Below are 20114 nucleotides of genomic sequence, written 5' to 3' on the forward strand. Positions count from 1 at the left end.
TGAAAGAACTCAAAGGGGTACACTAGTCTATTATATTCATATTTACCCATATATTTACCATTTCCTTTGCTCTTCCTTTATCCTTGATGTTCCAAGTTTCTTTCTGGCATTATATTCCCTTTGCCTGGCAATTCTTATAGCAATTATTTCAGAGTAGTTCTGTTGGCAAAGAATTTTCTTAGTTTCCTTAATATTTCATCTTCATTTCTAAAGGATATTTTCATTGGAATTAGAATTCTGGGTTGAATTTAGCACTTAAAAATCGTGTGTAGAGTTCCTTCTGCTATCCAGCATATAGCTGATTTACTTTGCTGTACAGCAGCAACTAACACAACATTGTAAAGCAACTCTACCCCAATTTTTAAAAAAATTGTGTGCCACCTCCTTCCTGACTCCCTGGTTTTTGTTTATTTAAGTGAGAAATGCACAGTTATTTAAATCGTTTTTTTACTCTCTTATAATATTGCATCATTTGTCTCTGTTTCCAAAGCACCCCCCTCCCCCAGATTATATCTGGATGTGAGTTTCTTTGGGTTTACCTCCTTAGGGTTTGCTGAACTTGTTGAATTTGTGGGTTTATATCTTTTGCCAAATGTGGGGAGTTTTCAGCCATGATTTCCTCCAATAATTATCTGCAGTGAACTTTATTCTAGATTTCTTTATTCTAGAATTCATCTTTATTCTAGAATTCCAGTGACATGAATGTTATACTTTCTGCTGTTGTTATAAGTCCTTGAGTTTCTTTTTTTTCCCTCTTTGTTTATTTTGGATACTTTTTACTGATATGTACTCAAATTCATTGAGTGCCCTCCTGCTGTCTCTATTCTACATTTAAACTTTTTCAGCAATTTTATTTTTTTTTTAATTTGGGTTATTGATTTTTACAGTTCTAAAATTTACATTTGGTTCCTCTTTATGTCTTCTATCTCTTTGCCAGTACTGTCTATTTTTTTAATTAGTTTTAACTGTTTCTTCCCTTACTTGTTGGAGCATTTTTATAATAGCTACTTAAAATCTGTATTTGATAATTCCAGCATCCTTGTCATCTCAGTGTTGGTGTCTGTGACTGTCTTTCCCCATGTAAGTTTAGATTTTCCTGTTTCTATGCCGAGTAATTTTGGTTGCACCCTGGGTATGTTGAATATTATGTTATGAGATTCTGGGTCTTGTTTTTTTTAAAAAAATATTTATTTATTTATTTGGCTGTACCAGTCTTAATTGCGGCACGTGGGATCTTTTAGGTGTGGCATGGGGAACCCTGGCCCCCTGCATTGGGAGCATGGAGTCTTAACCACTGGACCACCAGGGAAGCCCCTCTGGGTCTTGCTTAAATCCTATGGAAATGGTTGATACTTTTGCTTTACCAGGCAATCAGCCCAGTTGGATTTAGGCTGAAAGTTTCTACCTTCCTTCTATGGTTTTGTTTCCAATATCAGTTCTGCTTTCAGAGCCTTTGCTTTGGATCTCATGTGTGTGCATCCCAGTGGCCAGTCTGGAACCTGAGCAGTAGTCTATTCAGTTCAGTTCTCAAAGTCTATGGTATCTATTTAGGGTCACATGCACACACATCTAAGTTCAGGGGTGTGTCCAGAGTTCATGAAAGTAGTGCATGAAGTCATTTTCCCAAACTCTTTCCTCTCTAGAGATCTCAAAGTTTTTGTTTTGTTTTGGATTTGGTTTCCTAGGGCTCCCTTTTGGGTCCACCAGCCAGAAAGCTGGTGCTTTTTAACCCTGTTCATGTGTTTCTGCTACTGAGCCTACAATTTGGGGCCAAGCAGCAAGAGGAAATAAAAAATTTAACAGAGGGTTGCCCCATCTCCTGGGACCACAGCTTCTCAGATCATAGAGGAGGTTTCCCACCCTCAGGCTGTTGGGCGTCTCTCTGTGTCTGTGTGTGGGTGCCCAGTTCTGGGCTCTAGGCTGCTGTGAATCCATGCCAGGGGATACTGATGAGAGAAGGGGGAGGAACTCACCGCTTATCCAGTATTCTGGTCTGCTTCTCTGCTCCACCTGCTACTATTTAATTTTCAGAGACCCTACATAGTTGTGTCATGCATTCTATCTAGATTTTTTTTTCAACATTTTACTTTTTATTGAGGTAAAATTGGTGAACAACATTATATTAGTTTCAGGTGTAAAACATAGTTATTTGGTTATTGTATACACTACAAAATAATCAACATAATGTATCTAGTTACCATCTGTCACATTACAATTTACCCCACTTCACCCATTTTTTCTACCCCCCCAATCCAGTTCCCCTCTGATAACCACCAATATATTCTCTGTATCTATGAGCTTTGTTTTGTTTCCTTTTTTGTTTTGTTTTTTAGATACCATATATAAGTGAAATCATACAGTATTTGTCTTTCTCTGCCTGAATTATTTCATATGGCATACTACTCACAAGGTCCATCCACTGTGTTGCAAATGGCAAGATTTCCTTCTTATCTAGATTTTATAGTTGCACTGCGTGGGGGAGACAGAGTGAAGTATGCTTACTCCGTCTTACCTGGAACCAGGACCTCGTCACCCGCCTGGTTTACCTGACTATAAAGTTCCCATTTTAGCCACTTGAGTGTACAGAGTAAGGGCATTAAATACATGCACAATATTGTGCAACTGTCACTGTCTAGTTCCAGAACTTTCTTGTCACCCCAAATCTGAAAACGCCAAACCCACAAAGCACTCACTCACTCCCCTTTGGCCCTTCCCCAAATCCCCTCGCAACCACTGAACTGCTTTCTGTCTCTATGGATTTGCCCCACTTTATTTTTTATTTATTTTTACATCTTTATTGGGGTATAATTGCTTTACAATGGTGTGTTAGTTTCTGCTTTATAACAAAGTGAATCAGTTATACATATACATATGTTCCCATATCTCTTCCCTCTTGCGTCTCCCTCCCTCCCACCCTCCCTATCTCACCCCTCCAGGCGGTCACAAAGCTCCGAGCTGATCTCCCTGTGCTATGCGGCTGCTTCCCACTAGCTATCTACCTTACGTTTGTTAGTGTATATATGTCCATGACTCTCTCTCGCTTTGTCACAGCTCACCCTTCCCCCTCCCCATATCCTCAAGTCCGTTCTCCAGTAGGTCTGTGTCTTTATTCCTGTCTTACCCCTAGGTTCTTCATGACATTTTTTTCCCTTAAATTCCATATATATGTGTTAGCATACGTTATTTGTCTCTCTCTTTCTGACTTACTTCACTCTGTATGACAGACTCTAGGTCTATCCACCTCATTAAAAATAGCTCAATTTCGTTTCTTTTTATGGCTGGGTAATATTCCATTGTATGTATGTGCCACATCTTCTTTATCCATTCATCCGATGATGGACACTTAGGTTGTTTCCACCTCCGGGCTATTGTAAACAGAGCTTCAATGAACATTTTGGTACGTGACTCTTTTTGAATTATGGTTTTCTCAGGGTATATGCCCAGTAGTGGGATTGCTGGGTCATATGGTAGTTCTATTTGTAGTATTTTAAGGAACCTCCATACTGTTCTCCACAGTGGCTGTATCAATTTACATTCCCACCAACAGTGCAAGAGGGTTCCCTTTTCTCCACACCCTCTCCAGCATTTATTGTTTCTATATTTTATGATGATGGCCATTCTGACTGGTATAAGATGATATCTCATTGTAGTTTTGATTTGCATTTCTCTAATGATTAGTGATGTTGAGCATTCTTTCATGTGTTTGTTGGCAGTCTGTATATCTTCTTTGGAGAAATGTCTATTTAGGTCTTCTGCCCATTTTTGGATTGGGTTGTTTGTTTTTTTGTTATTGAGCTGCATGAGCTGCTTATAAATTTTGGAGATTCATCCTTTGTCAGTTGCTTCATTTGCAAACATTTTCTCCCATTCTGAGGATTGTCTTGTTTATGGTTTTCTTTGCTGTGCAAAAGCTTTGAAGTTTCATTAGGTCCCATTTGTTTATTTTTGTTTTTATTTCCATTTCTCTAGGACGTGGGTCAAAAGGATCTTGCTGTGATTTATGTCATAGAGTGCTCTGCCTATGTTTTCCTCTAAGAGTTTGATAGTTTCTGGCCTTACATTTAGGTCTTTAATCCATTTTGAGCTTATTTTTGTGTATGGTGTTAGGGAGTGATCTAATCTCATACTTTTATATGTTCCTGTCCAGTTTTCCCAGCACCACTTATTGAAGAGGCCCTCCTTTCTACACTGTACATTCCTGCCTCCTTTATCAAAGATAAAGGTGACAATATATGCGTGGGTTTATCTCTGGGCTTTCTATCCTGTTCCATTGATCTATCTTTCTGTTTTTGTGCCAGTATCATACTGTCTTGATTACTGTAGCTTTGTAGTATAGTCTGAAGTCAGGGAGCCTGATTCCTCCCGCTCCATTTTTCGTTCTCAAGATTGCTTTGGCTATTCGGGGTCTTTTGTGTTTCCATACGAATTGTGAAATTTTTTGTTCTAGTTCTGTGAAAAATGCCAGTGGTATTTTGATAGGGATTGCATTGAATCTGTAGATTGCTTTGGGTAGTAGAGTCATTTTCACAATGTTGATTCTTCCAATCCAAGAACATGGTATATCTCTCCAACTATTTGTATCACCTTTAGTTTCTTTCATCAGTGTCTTATAATTTTCTGCATACAGGTCTTTTGTCTCCTTAGGTAGGTTTATTCCTAGATATTTTATTCTTTTTGTTGCAATGGTAAATGGGAGTGTTTTCTTGATTTCACTTTCAGATTTTTCATCATTAGTGTATAGGAATGCCAGAGATTTCTGTGCATTAATTTTGTATCCTGCTACTTTACCAAATTCATTGATTAGCTCTAGTAGTTTTCTGGTAGCATCTTTAGGATTCTCTATGTATAGTATCATGTCATCCTCAAACAGTGACAGCTTTACTTCTTCATTTCCGATTTGGATTCCTTTTATTTACTTTTCTTCTCTGATTGCTGTGGCTAAAACTTCCAAAACTATGTTGGATAAGAGTGGTGAGAGTGGGCAACCTTGTCTTGTTCCTGATCTTAGTGGAAGTGCTTTCAGTTTTTCACCATTGAGGACGATGTTGGCTGTGGGTTTGTCACATATGGCCTTTATTATGTTCAGGAAAGTTCCCTCTATGCCTACTTTCTGCAGGGTTTTCATTATAAATGGGTGTTGAATTTTGTCAAAAGCTTTCTCTGCATCTATTGAGATGATCATATGGTTTTTCTCCTTCAATTTGTTAATATGGTGTATCACGTTGATTGATTTGCGTATATTGCAGAATCCTTGCATTCCTGGAATAAACCCCATTTGATCATGGTGTACGATCCTTTTAATGTGCTGTTGGATTCTGTTTGCTAGTATTTTGTTGAGGATTTTTGCATCTATGTTCATCAGTGATATTGGCCTGTAGTTTTCTTTCTTTGTGACATCCTTGTCTGGTTTTGGTATCAGGGTGATGGTGGCCTTGTAGAATGAGTTTGGGAGTGTTCCTCCCTTTGCTATATTTTGGAAGAGTTTGAGAAGGATAGTGTTAGCTCTTCTCTAAATGTTTGATAGAATTCACCTGTGAAGCCATCTGGTCCTGGGCTTTTGTTTGTTGGAAGATTTTTCATCACAGTCTCAATTTCAGTGCTTGTGATTGGTCTGTTCATATTTTCTATTTCTTCCTGATTCAGTCTGGGCAGGTTGTGCATTTCTAAGAGTTTGTCCATTTCTTCCAGGTTGTCCATTTTATTGGCATAGAGCTGCTTGTAGTAATCTCTCATGATCTTTTGTATTTCTGCAGTGTCAATTGTTACTTCTCCTTTTTCATTTCTAATTCTATTGATTTGAGTCTTCTCCCTTTTTTTCTTGATGAGTCTGGCTAATGGTTTATCAATTTTGTTTATCTTCTCAAAGAACCACCTTTTAGTTTTACTGATCTTTGCTATTGTTTCCTTCATTTCTTTTTCATTTATTTCTGATCTGATTTTTATGATTTCTTTCCTTCTGCTAACTTTGGGGTTTTTTGTTCTTCTTTCTCTAATTGCTTTAGGTGCAAGGTTAGGTTATTTATTCGAGATGTTTCCTGTTTCTTAAGGTAGGGTTGTATTGCTCTAAACTTCCCTCTTAGAACTGCTCTTGCTGCATCCCATAGATTTTGGGTCGTCGTGTCTCCATTGTCATTTGTTTCTAGGTGTTTTTTGATTTCCTCTGTGATTTCTTCAGTGGTCACTTCGTTATTAAGTAGTGTATTGTTTAGCCTCCATGTGTTTGTATTTTTTACAGATCTTTTCCTGTAATTGATTATCTAGTCTCATAGCATTGTGGTCGGAAAAGATACTTGATACAATTTCAATTTTCTTAAATTTACCAAGGCTTGATTTGTGACCCAAGATATGATCTATCCTGGAGAATGTTCCATGAGCACTTGAGAAAAATGTGTATTCTGTTGTTTTTGGATGGAATGTCCTATAAATATCAATTAAGTCCATCTTGTTTAATGTATCATTTAAAGCTTGTGTTTCCTTATTTATTTTCATTTTGGATGATCTGTCCATTGGTGAAAGTGAGGTGTTAACGTCCCCTACTATGAATGTGTTACTGTCGATTTCCCCATTTATGGCTGTTAGCGTTTGCCTTATGTATTGAGGTGCTCCTGTGTTGGGTGCATAAATATTTATAATTGTTATATCTTCTTGGATCGATCCCTTGATCATTATGTAGTGTCCTTCTTTGTCTCTTCTAATAGTCTTTATTTTAAAGTCTATTTTGTCTGATATGAGAATTGCTACTCCAGCTTTCTTTTGGTTTCCATTTGCATGAAATATCTTTTTCCATCCCCTTACCTTCAGTCTGTATGTGTCTCTAGGTCTGAAGTGGGTCTCTTGTAGACAGCAAATATACGGGTCTTGTTTTTGTATCCATTCAGCCAATCTATGTCTTTTGGTGGGGGCATTTAGTCCATTTACATTTAAGGTAATTATCGATATGTATGTTCCTATTCCCATTTTCTTAATTGTTTTGGGTTCGTTATTGTAGGTCTTTTCCTTCTCTTGTGTTTCCTGCCTAGAGAAGTTCCTTTAGCAGTTGTTGTAAAGCTGGTTTTGTGGTGCTGAACTCTCTCAGCTTTTGCTTGTCTGTAAAGGTTTTAATTTCTCCATCAAATCTGAATGAGATCCTTGCTGGGTAATCTTGGTTGCAGGTTTTTCTCCTTCATCACTTTAAATATGTCCTGCCAGTCCCTTCTGGCTTGCAGAGTTTCTGTTGAAAGATCAGCTGTTAACGTTATGGTGATTCCCTTGTGTGTTATTTTTCCCTTGCTGCTTTTAATATGTTTTCTTTGTATTTAATTTTTGATAGTTTGATTAATATGTATCTTGGAGTATTTCTCCTTGGATTTATCCTGTATGGTGTTGAGATGGAAATCTCTGGAAGATTTTTGCCATTTGATATTATGTGGAGCTGGGAGGTCTCTTGTGGACCAGTGTCCTGAAGTTGGCTCTCCCACCTCAGAGACACAGCACTGACTCCTGGCTGCAGCACCAAGAGCCAAGATCTTCCTGGACTTGATTAACTATTTCCTTTCCCATATTAGGGAAGTTTTCAACTATAACCTCTTCAAATATTTTCTCAGTCCCTTTCTTTTTCTCTTCTTCTGGAACCCCTATAATTCGAATGTTGGTGCATTTAATGTTGTCCCAGAGGTCTCTGAGACTGTCCTCAGTTCTTTTCATTATTTTTTCTTTATTCTGCTCTGCAGTAGTTATTTCCACTATTTTGTCTTCCAGGTCACTTATCCGTTCTTCTGCCTCAGTTATTCTGCTATTGATCCCTTCTAGACAATTTTTAATTTCATTTATTGTGTTATTCATCATTGTTTGTTTGCTCTTTAGTTCTTCTAGGTCCTGGTTAAATGTTTCTTGCATTTTGTCCATTCTATTTCCAAGAGTTTGGATCATCTTTACTATCATTATTCTGAATTCTTTTTCAGGTAGACTGCCGATTTCCTCTTCATTTGTTAGGTCTGGTGGGTTTTTATCTTGCTCCTTCATCTGCTGTGTGTTTTTCTGTCTTCTCATTTTGCTTATCTTACTGTGTTTGGGGTCTCCTTTTTGCAGGCTGCAGGTTCATAGTTCCCATTGTTTTTGGTGTCTTGTCCCCAGTGGCTAAGGTTGGTTCAGTGGGTTGTGTAGGCTACCTGGTGGAGAGGACTAGTGCCTGTGTTCTGGTGGATGAGGCTGGATCTTGTCTTTCTAGTGGGCAGGTCCACGTCTGGTGGTGTGTTTTGGGGTGTCTTGTGGACTTATTATGATTTTAGGCAGCCTCTCTGCTAATGGGTGGGGTTGTGTTCCTGTCTTGCTAGTTGTTTGGCATAGGATGTCCAGCACTGTAGCTTGCTGGTCGTTGAGTGAAGCTGGGTGCTGGTGTTGAGATGGAAATCTCTGGAAGATTTTTGCCATTTGATATTATGTGGAGCTGGGAGGTCTCTTGTGGACCAGTGTCCTGAAGTTGGCTCTCCCACCTCAGAGACACAGCACTGACTCCTGGCTGCAGCACCAAAAGCCTTTCATCCACACGGCTCAGAATGAAAGGGAGAAAAAGTAGAAAGAAAGAATTAGTAGAAGTAGAAAGAAAGAAAGGAGGGAGGGAGGGAGGGAGGAAGGAAGGAAGGAGGGAAGGAAGGAAAAAAGAAAGAAGATAAAATACAATAAAATAAAGTAATATAAAATATAATAAAGTGGGCTTCCCTGGTGGCGCTGTGGTTGAGAGTCCACCTGCCGATGCAGGGGACACAGGTTCATGCCCCGGTCTGGGAAGATCCCACATGCCGTGGAGCGGCTGGGCCCGTGAGCCATGGCCGCTGAGCCTGCGTGTCCGGAGCCAGTGCTCCGCAACGGGAGAGGCCACAACTGTGAGAGGCCCGCATACCGCAAAAAAAAAAAAAAAAAAAAAAAAAAAAAAAAAAATAATAATAATAAAGTTATTAAAATAAAAACTAATTACTAAGAGAAAAAGAAAAAAATTTTAAAAACAAACAAACAAAAAAAAACGGACGGATAGAACCCTAGGACAAATGGTGGAAGCAAATCTATACAGACAAAATCTCACACAGAAGCATACACATAAACACTCACAAAAAGAAGAAAAGGGGAAAAAATCATAAATCTTGCTCTCAAAGTCCACCTCCTGAATTTGGGATATATTCAGGTATTCCACAGATGCAGGGTACATCCAGTTGATTGTGGAGCTTTAATCCGCTGCTTCTGAGGCTGCTGGGAGAGATTTCCCTTTCTCCTTGTTCTCACAGCTACCAGGGGCTCAGCTTTGGATTTGGCCCCACCTCTGCGTGTAGGTCGCCGGAGGGCGTCTGTTCTTCGCTCAGACAGGGCGGGGTTAAAGGAGCCGCTGATTCGGGGGCTCTGACTCACTCAGGCTGCGGGGAGGGAGGGGCACGCAGTGCGGGGCTGGCCTGCGGCGGCAAAGGCCGGCGTGATGTTGCACCAGTCTGAGGCGCGCCGCGTGACGTTGCACCAGCCTGAGGCGCGCCGCGTGACGTTGCACCAGTCCGAGGCGAGCCGTGCGTTCCCCCGGGGGACTTGTCCCTGAATCCCGGGACCGCGGCAGTGGCATGCTGTACAGGCTCCTCGGAAGGGCGGCGTGTGTATAGTGACCTGTGCTCGCACACAGGCTTCTTGGTGGCGGCAGCAGCAGCGTTAGCATTTCATACCCGTCTCTGGGGCCTGCGCTTTTAGCCGCGGCTTGCGCCCGTCTCTGGAGCTCCTTTTAAGCAGCGCTCTTACTCCCCTCTCCTCGCACACCAGGAAACAAAGAGGGAAGAAAAAGTCTCTTGCCTCTTCAGCAGCTCTAGACCTTTTCCCGGACTCCTTCCCGGCCAGCCGTGGCTCACCAACCTCCTGAGGGCTGTGTTCATGCCGCCAACCCCAGCCCTCTCCCTGCGCTCCGACAGAAGCCCGAGCCTCAGCTCCCAGCCCCGCCCGCCCTGGCGTGTGAGCAGGCAAGCCTCTCGGCCTGGTGAGTGCTGGTCGGCCCTGATTCTCTGTGCGGGAATCTCTCCGCTTTGCCCTCCGCACCCCTGTTGCCGCGCTCTCCTCTGTGGCTCCGAAGCTCCCCACCTCTGCCACCTGCAGTCTCCGCCCGCGAAGGGGCTTCCTAGTGTGTGGAAACTTTTCCTCCTTCACAGCTGCCTCCCACTGGTGCAGGTCCCGTCCGTATCCTTTTGTCTCTGTTTATTCTTTTTTCTTTTGCCCTACCCAGGTACTTGGTGGGGGGTTTCTTGCCTTTTGGGAGGTCTGAGGTGTTCTGCCAGCGTTCAGTAGGTGTTCTGTAGGAGTTGTTCCACGTGTAGATGTATTTCTGGTGTATCTGTGGGGAGGAAGGTGATCTCCGCTTCTTCCGCCATCTTCCCGGAAGCCCATCCCCACTTTATTTTTTTAACAGTTTATGGAGATATAAACTCTACGTACCATATACACTTCACATACCATAAAGCCACCTATTTGAAGTGTATAACTCACTTCCAAGTGTGTGTGTGTGTGTGTGTGTGTGTGTGTGTGTTTTGTATATATATAGAATTGTACCCATTTCCTTTTTAATATTTTGGAATATCTCCTCCCAGTCCTTTCCTCTTGCTTTTCTTTTATCTTTCTTCCTTTTCTTTAATGATCAATTTCACTGTATATATTTTTTAAAATTTATTTATTTATTTTGGGCCGTGCTGGGTCTTCGTTTCTGTGCGAGGGCTTTCTCTAGTTGTGGCAAGCAGGGCCCACTCTTCATCGTGATGCGTGGGCCTCTCACTGTCGCGGCCTCTCTTGTTGCGGAGCACAGGCTCCAGACGCGTAGGCTCAGTAGTTGTGGCTCACGGGCCTAGTTGCTCCACGGCATGTGGGATCTTCCCAGACCAGGGCACGAACCCGTGTCTCCTGCATTAGCAGGCAGAGTCTCAACCACTGCGCCACCAGGGAAGTCCCAATTTCACTGTATTTTTAACACAAAATCAGAATCATAACATTTGTGCACTTTTGTAGTTACTTTTATTAGAGACTAAATAGTGCCTTTTAAGCATTTCCCATTTCTGTTTTTCAAGACAATGGTTCTGAATGCTGCACATTTTGCCATCCAATCAATGTACTATAATTCTAATTTTTTTATTATTATACATTGTAATATTTATAGTTTTTAAATAAATAATGCTGCAGTTAATTGACACATAAATAAACGTTTGTGTTTAACTCTGTTTCTTTTCTTAAGAGCTATTCTTAGAGGTGATATTTCTGGATTAAAGGGCACAGCAAAGCACTGATTTATAGATTTGGGGCTCCGTTGTATCCTAAATAATGGTACCTATTTTTGTTTTAGAGAAAGTAAAAAAGAAACCTTCAGTATAAAATACATAAAATATACATCAAAAGTCAGTTCCTCAGCCTTCTCCTTTAGTGTAAGTTTCAAAAACTCGCAATATATTGTCAGGTGCTAGGAGTCAGGGGTTACCTCATTGGTGAAAAAAATGCTAGAAATACACAGAATAAGTTGTGAATGCAGACCTAAATTTCATTTTGGCTTAGCTGTTTGAGTTGAAGGTGGAGTCAGCTAGTCCTCGTGGAGGTAGAGTGACCACAGGTCCCAGTTTGCCTTGTCACTCCCACTTTGCATCTGCTGTGCCCGGTGTAATCATTCCTACTATCCCACCCACTCCTTTAACTCACGTATTTTTTTTTCCTGTTCGGACAGTAAATTATATGGTCATTCTAAAGACTCATCCTTGATTTTAAGAAGCACATTTTGATAGGGCAAGGATAATCAATGCATGGCATAAGTATCACTAATCTATTTTTCTTTTTGAGCTTGTGGGAGATATCACAACTTGATCAGAGTTTCTTTCTGTGATATAAGCACTGACCTGAGAATTCTCCCCAGCACAGTCCTATGGAGACATACTGCTATCTGATTAGAACTGGACCATACAATGCAACGCATTTGCCAAGGCGTGTAGGTGATACTGTTGGACGCCAGCATCGGCGAAGATGCTGTGTAACGTCCAGTGCTTATTCTTAACTATTTTGAGTGGGCCTTCTGGGAAGAATGCCTGCACCTGTTAGACAGGGCAAGAGGGAAGCCTTCCCCCTGGGCAGCTTTTACCTCCCACGCCCTCTACTGCATCCCTCTCCTCACTCACCTTCCAGACTCTGGCTCATCTTAGTTGTTTCTAGATCACACAGTTGAAACTCCAAGAGAAGCGGAGGCTGTTTGGACCTAAAGAAAAAATTAAATACATAATTAATTCGTTCTGGGTCTGCTTTGAGCCAAGTGATTAGAAGTAATTTTCCATCTTCTTTCATGCTGTTTTCATGCAGAACCTTCTGACTTCCCCCACCTCTTTTTCTTTTCTTTGTAGGTTTCAAGACAACAGATGAATTGTGAAAGAGAGCAGCTAAGGGTAGGTGTGTCTGCTTGTAAAATACTTCCTGGTTCTCATTTCTGTGTGATAAGCAAAAATTTCCCTGTCTCTCCCCAGACGCAGGGTTCTAAATAGCGGGCTTCATCTTAAGACTGGTTGAGTTGAAAATATTTATCCCAGCTAATTTAGTATTGATTGAGCTGGTAAATACAGTATATTTTCTTTTGAAGTGCCATTATAGTAGATATGGATTTTTTGATTTAGATTCAGCAATAAATACTTCTCTTCTGGAATTTGTTTGACATCATTGTACTCTTTTTATGTACGACACGAGGTCTAAGTAATAACAAAGGTGAGAAGGATGCCTTGCTGCTTTTTTAATGTGAGTACCAGTCTCTTTGCTGAGTGGCTCAAGTGCTCTCTTGCTGTTAACTGGGTTGGGTGATCCACTAGTAAGTCAAGGGCATTTTCTAGGAAAATTTGAGTCCTTCACAGACCTCTTAGTTTTAGTGGCGTTTGTGTATCTAGGGGAAGGAGACAGAATTTTAAACCTCACGTGTTATTTACCTTCCTAAAAACAAAACTCTCTCAGTGCTGAAGTACGTTAGATGTAAACAGTGTTGCCTAGATGAGGAGAGAACCGTTTGCTTATAACTGCAGCTTGGTGGCTTCATTCTGCTGTGAAGGTGTCACGGTTGGTTGAGATCCTTCTTGTCATGGATATGGTATTTTAAGAAATATCTGGATTGCCTCCCTGCCGCCGCCGCCATTTGTATTTTTTTTAAAAAGCATCATGTTTTGGATGGATAAATGTGAAGTCATAACTGGCCTGCCTTTAATGTCACTGATGGAAATTGGCAATTTTTACCGGACAGGGTGCCTTATAGTCGTGTCTCCATGTTGTTATAAAAAACTAAAGGATTCTGCTACTTTTAAAATCATAACAGTCAGGTTTGGGGTTGAGGGACCCTTGTGCTCAAGGAGATTTAATACATCCGCATAGTTTATTAAACGTTTCTAATATCATTTATGCAAACTTTTCAGAGCTTTCATGCCAGTTTCGAGATGACAGTGATTTGCAGATTATTTCCATTTTCCAATGGCTTTTGACATCAGGTGTGTTAAATCCTTATGTAAAACAAACAACAAAATCTAGTTGTGCGAACCGAGAACTAGTGGGTTGAGGCTTCCTTCTTCTTTTATGCATGTGTACTGTATGTGGTATCCCAGCACGGCCCTCTCTCATCTCTCCCCGCTTCACTCCTAAGTACCTGTGCCTGCATTAGTTGTGACTCCTTCATGAAATAGCCTTCAAGATATTTTAAGCTTTCCTGAGGTCTCTTATTGCTTTTCCCTTGGTCTGAATTACTGGTTCATCCTAGTAAATAATGTATTGCAACTTCAGATTTCTCTTCCTGTTTGGATGGGGACGATGTGGCCAGAACTAGGTCAGAGCTAGGTAAAGAGGAATGTGTGCTGCTTGTCTCCAGAAGGCCCTAATACATTCCTCAGAATTAAGATAAAATTGAAATCTCTTCGGCAAATGAGACTTGCCTGGCAAATTAAGGACACGGGAGGTAATGAAGTGCTTGTGTGCAGTCTGAGGGGTTTATTATTTCACACTGATGGGGACATTGTCAACAGCGGTATGGTTTAGGAACGAGAATGGACCCCCCCCCCCAACTCTGTTAAGTAAATTCAAGCTGTGATTTGATACGATGGGTCATATAGTTTAACGTGGGGCTTCAATAGTCCGTATAAGACCATCCCTAATATGGACTGTAGCTTTGTTGTTGCTGTTGTAGCCTGTTTTTACATTTTAAAGTAATTTATGTTTTGAATCGATAGATACATTTCAATCGATGGAATACACATTTATGTGGTTCGAAATTTAAATGATGCCCAGGGGAATGCAGTGAAGATTCCCCTTCCTATTTGAATCTTAGGCATCCAGTTCCCTCCTGGGAGACACCTAACATTATTAGACTCTGGCTTATCTTTGACAGCTGTGTCTCACCTATGGATATTTTCACCATCTTCTCCTTTTCTGTTTTCTTTCTCTTTCTTTTCCTCCCTACCCGGTCCCTCCCCTCCTTTTATTCCTGTCTTGTGTTTATTCTCTGCCCTCCTACTACCTGAAAAGAAAACTTCCTTGATGAAGGTGATGGCTTTTTTTTTTTTTTTAGGGAGACATAGTTTTTGGGGGTTCCCAAAGAAACCCGGTTCTCATCTGAAATACCTGGCTATTTCAATGAAATGCACTATTTTTTTTTTTCTTAGAAAAAGAGACAGTGGGAGAAAAATAGATAGCTGTTTACTTACCAACATCGTGGAAGAGTGTCCGCCTGCCAGCCACACTTCTTAAAACATGTTTTAAATACAGCAGACTGCATTTCCAGATTTGTTCTCCAGGATGATTGGACCACGACCATGTTGCCAAGTTTATATTCCCTCACATTCTGTTACGTTGTCAGATTTCAGGGAGACAAGTGGATGGCTATACAATGTACCCCTGTTTCTTGGCCTCCTGGAAACAGCAGATAATGCAGAAAGAGCTGCTCATCCATGTTATAAAAGCGTGTGGACACGTGTAGGGCTTGGCGCATCCAAAACCCTCTCCTCTACTCTCCTTCTTTTTCTCACAAATTCTAAATTAATTTTTCCAAAATGGACTCTGTGAGGTACTTATTCTAAAAGATATTACAAAGTCTTAAAAATATTCTCTGCCTAGTTCATTTTAGGAAATGCAATGTTAAAGAAAGTCAAACTTATTTAATTGCAGTACTTCTCAGAGCCTTTAATACACAAAAGTGAAAAACAGAGAGATGGCAGTAATACACAATTTTTTGCAAACTCATTTGATCACAGAACGTTTGGGGATGCAGAACACACCCTGAGAAACACTTTGAAAATTATATCAGTTTTTTTTTTTCAGTTAGAATGTTACTGTCTACAAGTTATAGGAAAGCTAAGCATTATTTAAAAGCTAAAAATATTTGATCACCTCCTAGTTTCAGGGTTGATTCAGTGGGTTTGGGGCATCAGGCAGTGGTTTGGAATCTTTGTGCCTGTCTTGGCCTTTCTTTCCTTCTTCCAAGAGGAAGAAGAAGCATCACTTGTTCTCAAGACAACATGCTAATCAGGAGGGAAAGGGAAGAGGAGCATTTTTCTCAGAGCTTTTGCGTTTGATTGGAGGAAAATCATTCCCAGAAGCCTTCTCTGCAGACATTCTCTTTCATCTCATTGACCAATCTCTACACCAATCACTACCAGAGTGACCTGGGATCTTAGTTATTGGCCACAGCAATCATGATCCATCCCCAGGGACAGGTACATGGTCACTGCAAGAAAATAGGATTTGCTTAAACAGGAGGAAAAGGAGAATGTCTTTGGTGGAGTTTCCCAATAGAGTCGGCCATGAAAGGAATCCACATGGGTCCTTTGTGTCACTCATGGTGTTGGTTTCCTGTCAACTCCTTTAATTGCTCCCTTTCATCCGCATATAAGACTGCAGGAACTACATATACAGCCTCAGCAAGTACCTCAACTCTGGCTGGTGGAATCTGAAATAGATGCTTTCTCTGCCCACTTCGTTTCTCAGGGATCACCTCTCCCCATCCTAACCGACTTTTCTATCCAGCTTGGCATGCTCTTTGTATTTTGCCATATGTTCTTTGGAACCATCCTAGATGCCATTTTTGCTAATTTTCCCTTAGCATCAGGTGTCAGCAGCAGACAGAAGACTTCACTCTAGGACATGGCTCAGCCCCAGAGATACCACCGTCCATGAGCTTTCTGGCCCCCACTCGTCCCAAGAGAAGGGCACCAGCCAGTCACTCCTAATGATGACTCACCCTTCTCAGAAGACTATTGGAATTACTCATGTTGCCAATGAGCAAACGACAGAATGGAAAACCTGTTCATTCCTCCATCCTAAATTTTGTCAGTCTAGAATAGGCTAAGCCTTCTCCTAGCTTATATTTCAAAATGTTGCTAGATTCCCTTGGGGAGGTGGTCCACAAGAGCTCACCATGAAATCTGTACGTTAGAAGTGCTCCTGACACTATGGGCTGCATTTACCAGCTTGTCCCAGGGTTGCTGCCAACAGTGCCAGCTGTGCAGTTAGCATAACCCACCATCAACATTTACCTGTCCGGCACCTGAAACCAACAAATGGACAAATAAACAACTAAGAGAGAAATCACATGACCTGAGTACCTGTCTGTCTCCCTCATCAATCTCCCAACTGGAAAGATTGTATGGTCATGGGGCAGGAGATCAAATGATCACTTTTATTTGCATTCATATAAAATATTTTGTTACAAAGGGATCTTGTGTGCTGTGGCTATCAGATGTTGGATTTGGGGGCTGTTTCACAAACTTTGTCAGAGCACTACCAAGCAGGCAAAGGCTTGGCCCCCAGGTGTGTCAGAATCGGTCTGTGGACCGAAATCCTTATCAGTAACATGGCAGGTGGGCACCATAAGAGGCACCGTAGTGTGAGGAGTGGCTAGGGGTGGCCTAGTAGCTCTGGTTATGGGCTTAGGTTTGGGTCTCTCAAGGCTTGGGTTCCCCTATGTGCAAAATGGGGAGACTTTCTCAGAGGATTGTTGATTGGATTAAATGACTTCCATAAAGTAGTTCCCAGAAAAGCGTATGCCTCATCATCAGCAGCGTTCTCGGTCGTTGATGTGGCGCTCTCCCCAGTGCTTCTCATCCCTCTTCCCGCTAGGAATGGCAGGCCAGAAAATACAGACAACCAGGGTCTACCCACACACTAAAAAATAATTCAGAGGGCAGTTTCCTTAGCTGGTGGCGTGGTGGTGTCTTCGGAAGAAAACTGCCTCTCACTTGGTTAGCAAATGATAGAGACGGATTTGGGCCAGCCTAAGCAGAAAAGTCACACAACCAGGTCTCTCAAGGACCAGAGCTTAGAATCTGAAAGCTGTTGGAACTCAGGCAGCTTTTTCCTACCTTTTCTCTTTGTTTATCCCTGTGTGTCCACCTTGTTCTGTTTTGCTTTTTAAAGGCTCTCTTTTCTTTGCCTTCTTTATGCACATGGCACTTTCCAGCCCCTAAGATTTATGCTGCATTCATTCCCGCAGGAAGAGGGACTAACTTAATGAATCCTGATTACAGATTCCCTGGAAAAGGAGTCTGATGGGCCCAACCCTGGGTCAGTTGCTCACTCTGGTCCAATCAGCTATGTTAAGGGAAGCAGTACAAATAAACCTAGTCACCCAGGGCCAACTATTGGGGGAGGACTGGATAATCAGATAAAGAGAGCCATTGCCAGCAAGAAAATATCCCCAAGGATGTCCACTATACTATCCAAACTTGGAGACCAGAGCTGAGCAAAGGATCCTGGAATATGGGTGTGCTATATCCCACTTGTAGCTCAGCGTTTCCCAAAATGCAAGACACCTAGCCGGTGTGATACAGTCTGCAGGTGGTGAACATCAAGTCAATAGGAAAGGGTGAATCACTTAGAAAGTTATTCCCTTTTCAATTCTCTCCCAATCCTTTTTATGTCAATGAGAAACTCTCAGTTTAAATGAAAGTGTCTTTAACAAGTCTCTACCAATTTCTAAGCTCTCTTTTTTTTTTTTTTTTTTTTTTTTTAATGCGTTACGCGGGCCTCTCACTGTTGTGGCCTCTCCCGTTGCGGAGGACAGGCTCCGGACGCGCAGGCTCAGCGGCCATGGCTCACGGGCCCAGCCGCTCCGCGGCATGTGGGATCCTCCCAGACCGGGGCACGAACCCGTGTCCCCTGCATCGGCAGGCGGACTCTCAACCACTGCGCCACCAGGGAAGCCCTAAGCTCTCTTTTTAACAGAAATGGAGCGTGCCTCAGGCTTAAAGCCTGCAGCAGCCAAAGCATCTATCTAGACTTTGAAAACACTGTTTGCAAAATATAGTAGTTAAGAAGTAGGGGCATGGAGCTAGGCCTACTGAGATAAAAACCTAGACTCTGCAATTTAGTACTTGTGCACGTTACTTAAATCTTCTGTGCCTCCAATTCCTCCCTTTTTAATGGAGACGTTAACTGCACGCATTTAATAAGTTGTGTGTGTGTATGTGTGTGTGCAAGCAAACAACGATTAAAATAATGAATGCAAATGAGGTGCATTAGTGTCTTAGAATGGTGTCTTTTATTAAGAAAAGGTTCTTAATAATGTTAGGTATTAATTTTTTTCCATTAACTTTTGACTACTGATACTGGTCTTCCGTTTGCAGTGGCAACACGAAGTTTCCTTGGCAAGTACATCTATTTAGGTTAAAAATGAGTTGCTTTAAAGATAAATATTAACTACATAATGTTACGGATTGCCTGCAGTTATGACAAAAACATGACACTGGAATGCAAATGACTGAAGTTTTAGAAACACTGAAATTATGGTGCCAGCCTTGTGAAAGACGTAGAGCAGATCTGTATTATCAATATTTAATTTGCCAGTTAGAAGCAAGTTTCTCATTTCTGCTAGATACAAGAGTGGTATGGATTGCAGAAGGCAAATTGCTAATGATCCTCTTGGCTTAAACCCATTGCCTTCATCTGGGTATCTGAAAATGGAACTTCCCAACCACCTGGGCAAGTGACCTATCAGAATCAGAGCTACCTTTCCCCTGCCTCTCTTCCCCCCACCCTGCTAAAGCCCAGCCCTTCCTCAATGGATCTTAGGACAACAGGGAAGGAAATGTTAGCCCCCTACGCCTTGATATGACCTCACAAGATTCATGGTCTTTGTATTACAGTTTTAGGCTGGCACATTGTAAGAGTACCTGCTTCCATTCGGTTATTTATTTGAGAAGTGTTTTTTGATCACAGACCATATGCCAATCACTGTGCCAAGGAGTGGAGACAGAATGGTATACCAAAACCTGCCCTGTTCCCATTCTCCTAAACCTTACAGACTCGTGGAGAAGATAAGCATTTGTCAAATAACCATGACAAACTGGTACATGGGAAACTGGTAAATTCCTGAAATGAGAGATGCTTTGTAAAGGGACATGGATGGAAAAAACTTACCTAATCGGCCTCCACTTATCAAACCTGCCAGATTAACACACACCATCCAGTCCCTTTATAAAACATATTGACAGATGCCTGTGCATCCTGTGAAGTGACTGCTTTGTGCAAACTTACCTTTCTCTTCACTCGTCAATGTGTCTGCTTGCCAAGAGTCAGTTGTATTTATTCCCAGACCTGCTTCTGCCAGCTGCACTTGTTATTGTAATTACATTATTTAGTGGAATATTATGTAAACTGGTGAAAAATGAGTACAATAAGAAAAAGAGCTGTTTCTCTGAAAACTAAGTTAATGCTTTGGAAACATTCTGTGAAAACAAGGCTCAAAAATTTTTTGGATTAGCTGTGAGTGAGAGGACGGTAACATGTTAGCAGAAAAAGAACCCTCAGAAATCCGGAGAGATTCTGCACTCAGAATCTTTCAGATGCATCTTGGAATTCTTCCTCTACATTAAACAAAACCAAAACTGATAGTATAGATCAGAGGTTGGCAAACTTTTTCTGTAGAGGGCCAGATAATGACTATTTTAGGCTTCACAGCCATGTAGTTTCTACTTCAACTGTTCAACGTTGCCTTTGTTGCACTTAAACAGCCATAGACAAAATGAATGTGCAAGGCTGTGTTCTAATAAAACTTTATTTATAAGAACAAGTGGTGGGCCACATTTGGCCCCTGGGCCACAGTTGGCTGACTTCTGCTGGAGACTGTGAAAAGT

General features: G+C 41.5%; 1 protein-coding gene across 4 annotated transcripts in view; it reads left to right on the forward strand.

The window, feature by feature from the left end:
- The window catches only part of RBFOX1 (RNA binding fox-1 homolog 1), a 2234275-nt gene that overhangs the window by 1597825 nt on the left and 616336 nt on the right, over nucleotides 1–20114 (forward strand). For all 4 annotated transcript variants that reach the window (XM_032606353.1, XM_032606358.1, XM_032606355.1 and 1 more), the window contains one exon: nucleotides 12366–12407. In XM_032606353.1, the coding sequence (XP_032462244.1) occupies nucleotides 12366–12407 (42 nt within the window). The remainder of the gene's footprint in view (nucleotides 1–12365; nucleotides 12408–20114) is intronic.

Source organism: Phocoena sinus, chromosome 15 (genome assembly GCF_008692025.1).
Source record: "Phocoena sinus isolate mPhoSin1 chromosome 15, mPhoSin1.pri, whole genome shotgun sequence".
In the NCBI taxonomy this organism is placed as follows: Eukaryota; Metazoa; Chordata; class Mammalia; order Artiodactyla; family Phocoenidae; genus Phocoena; species Phocoena sinus.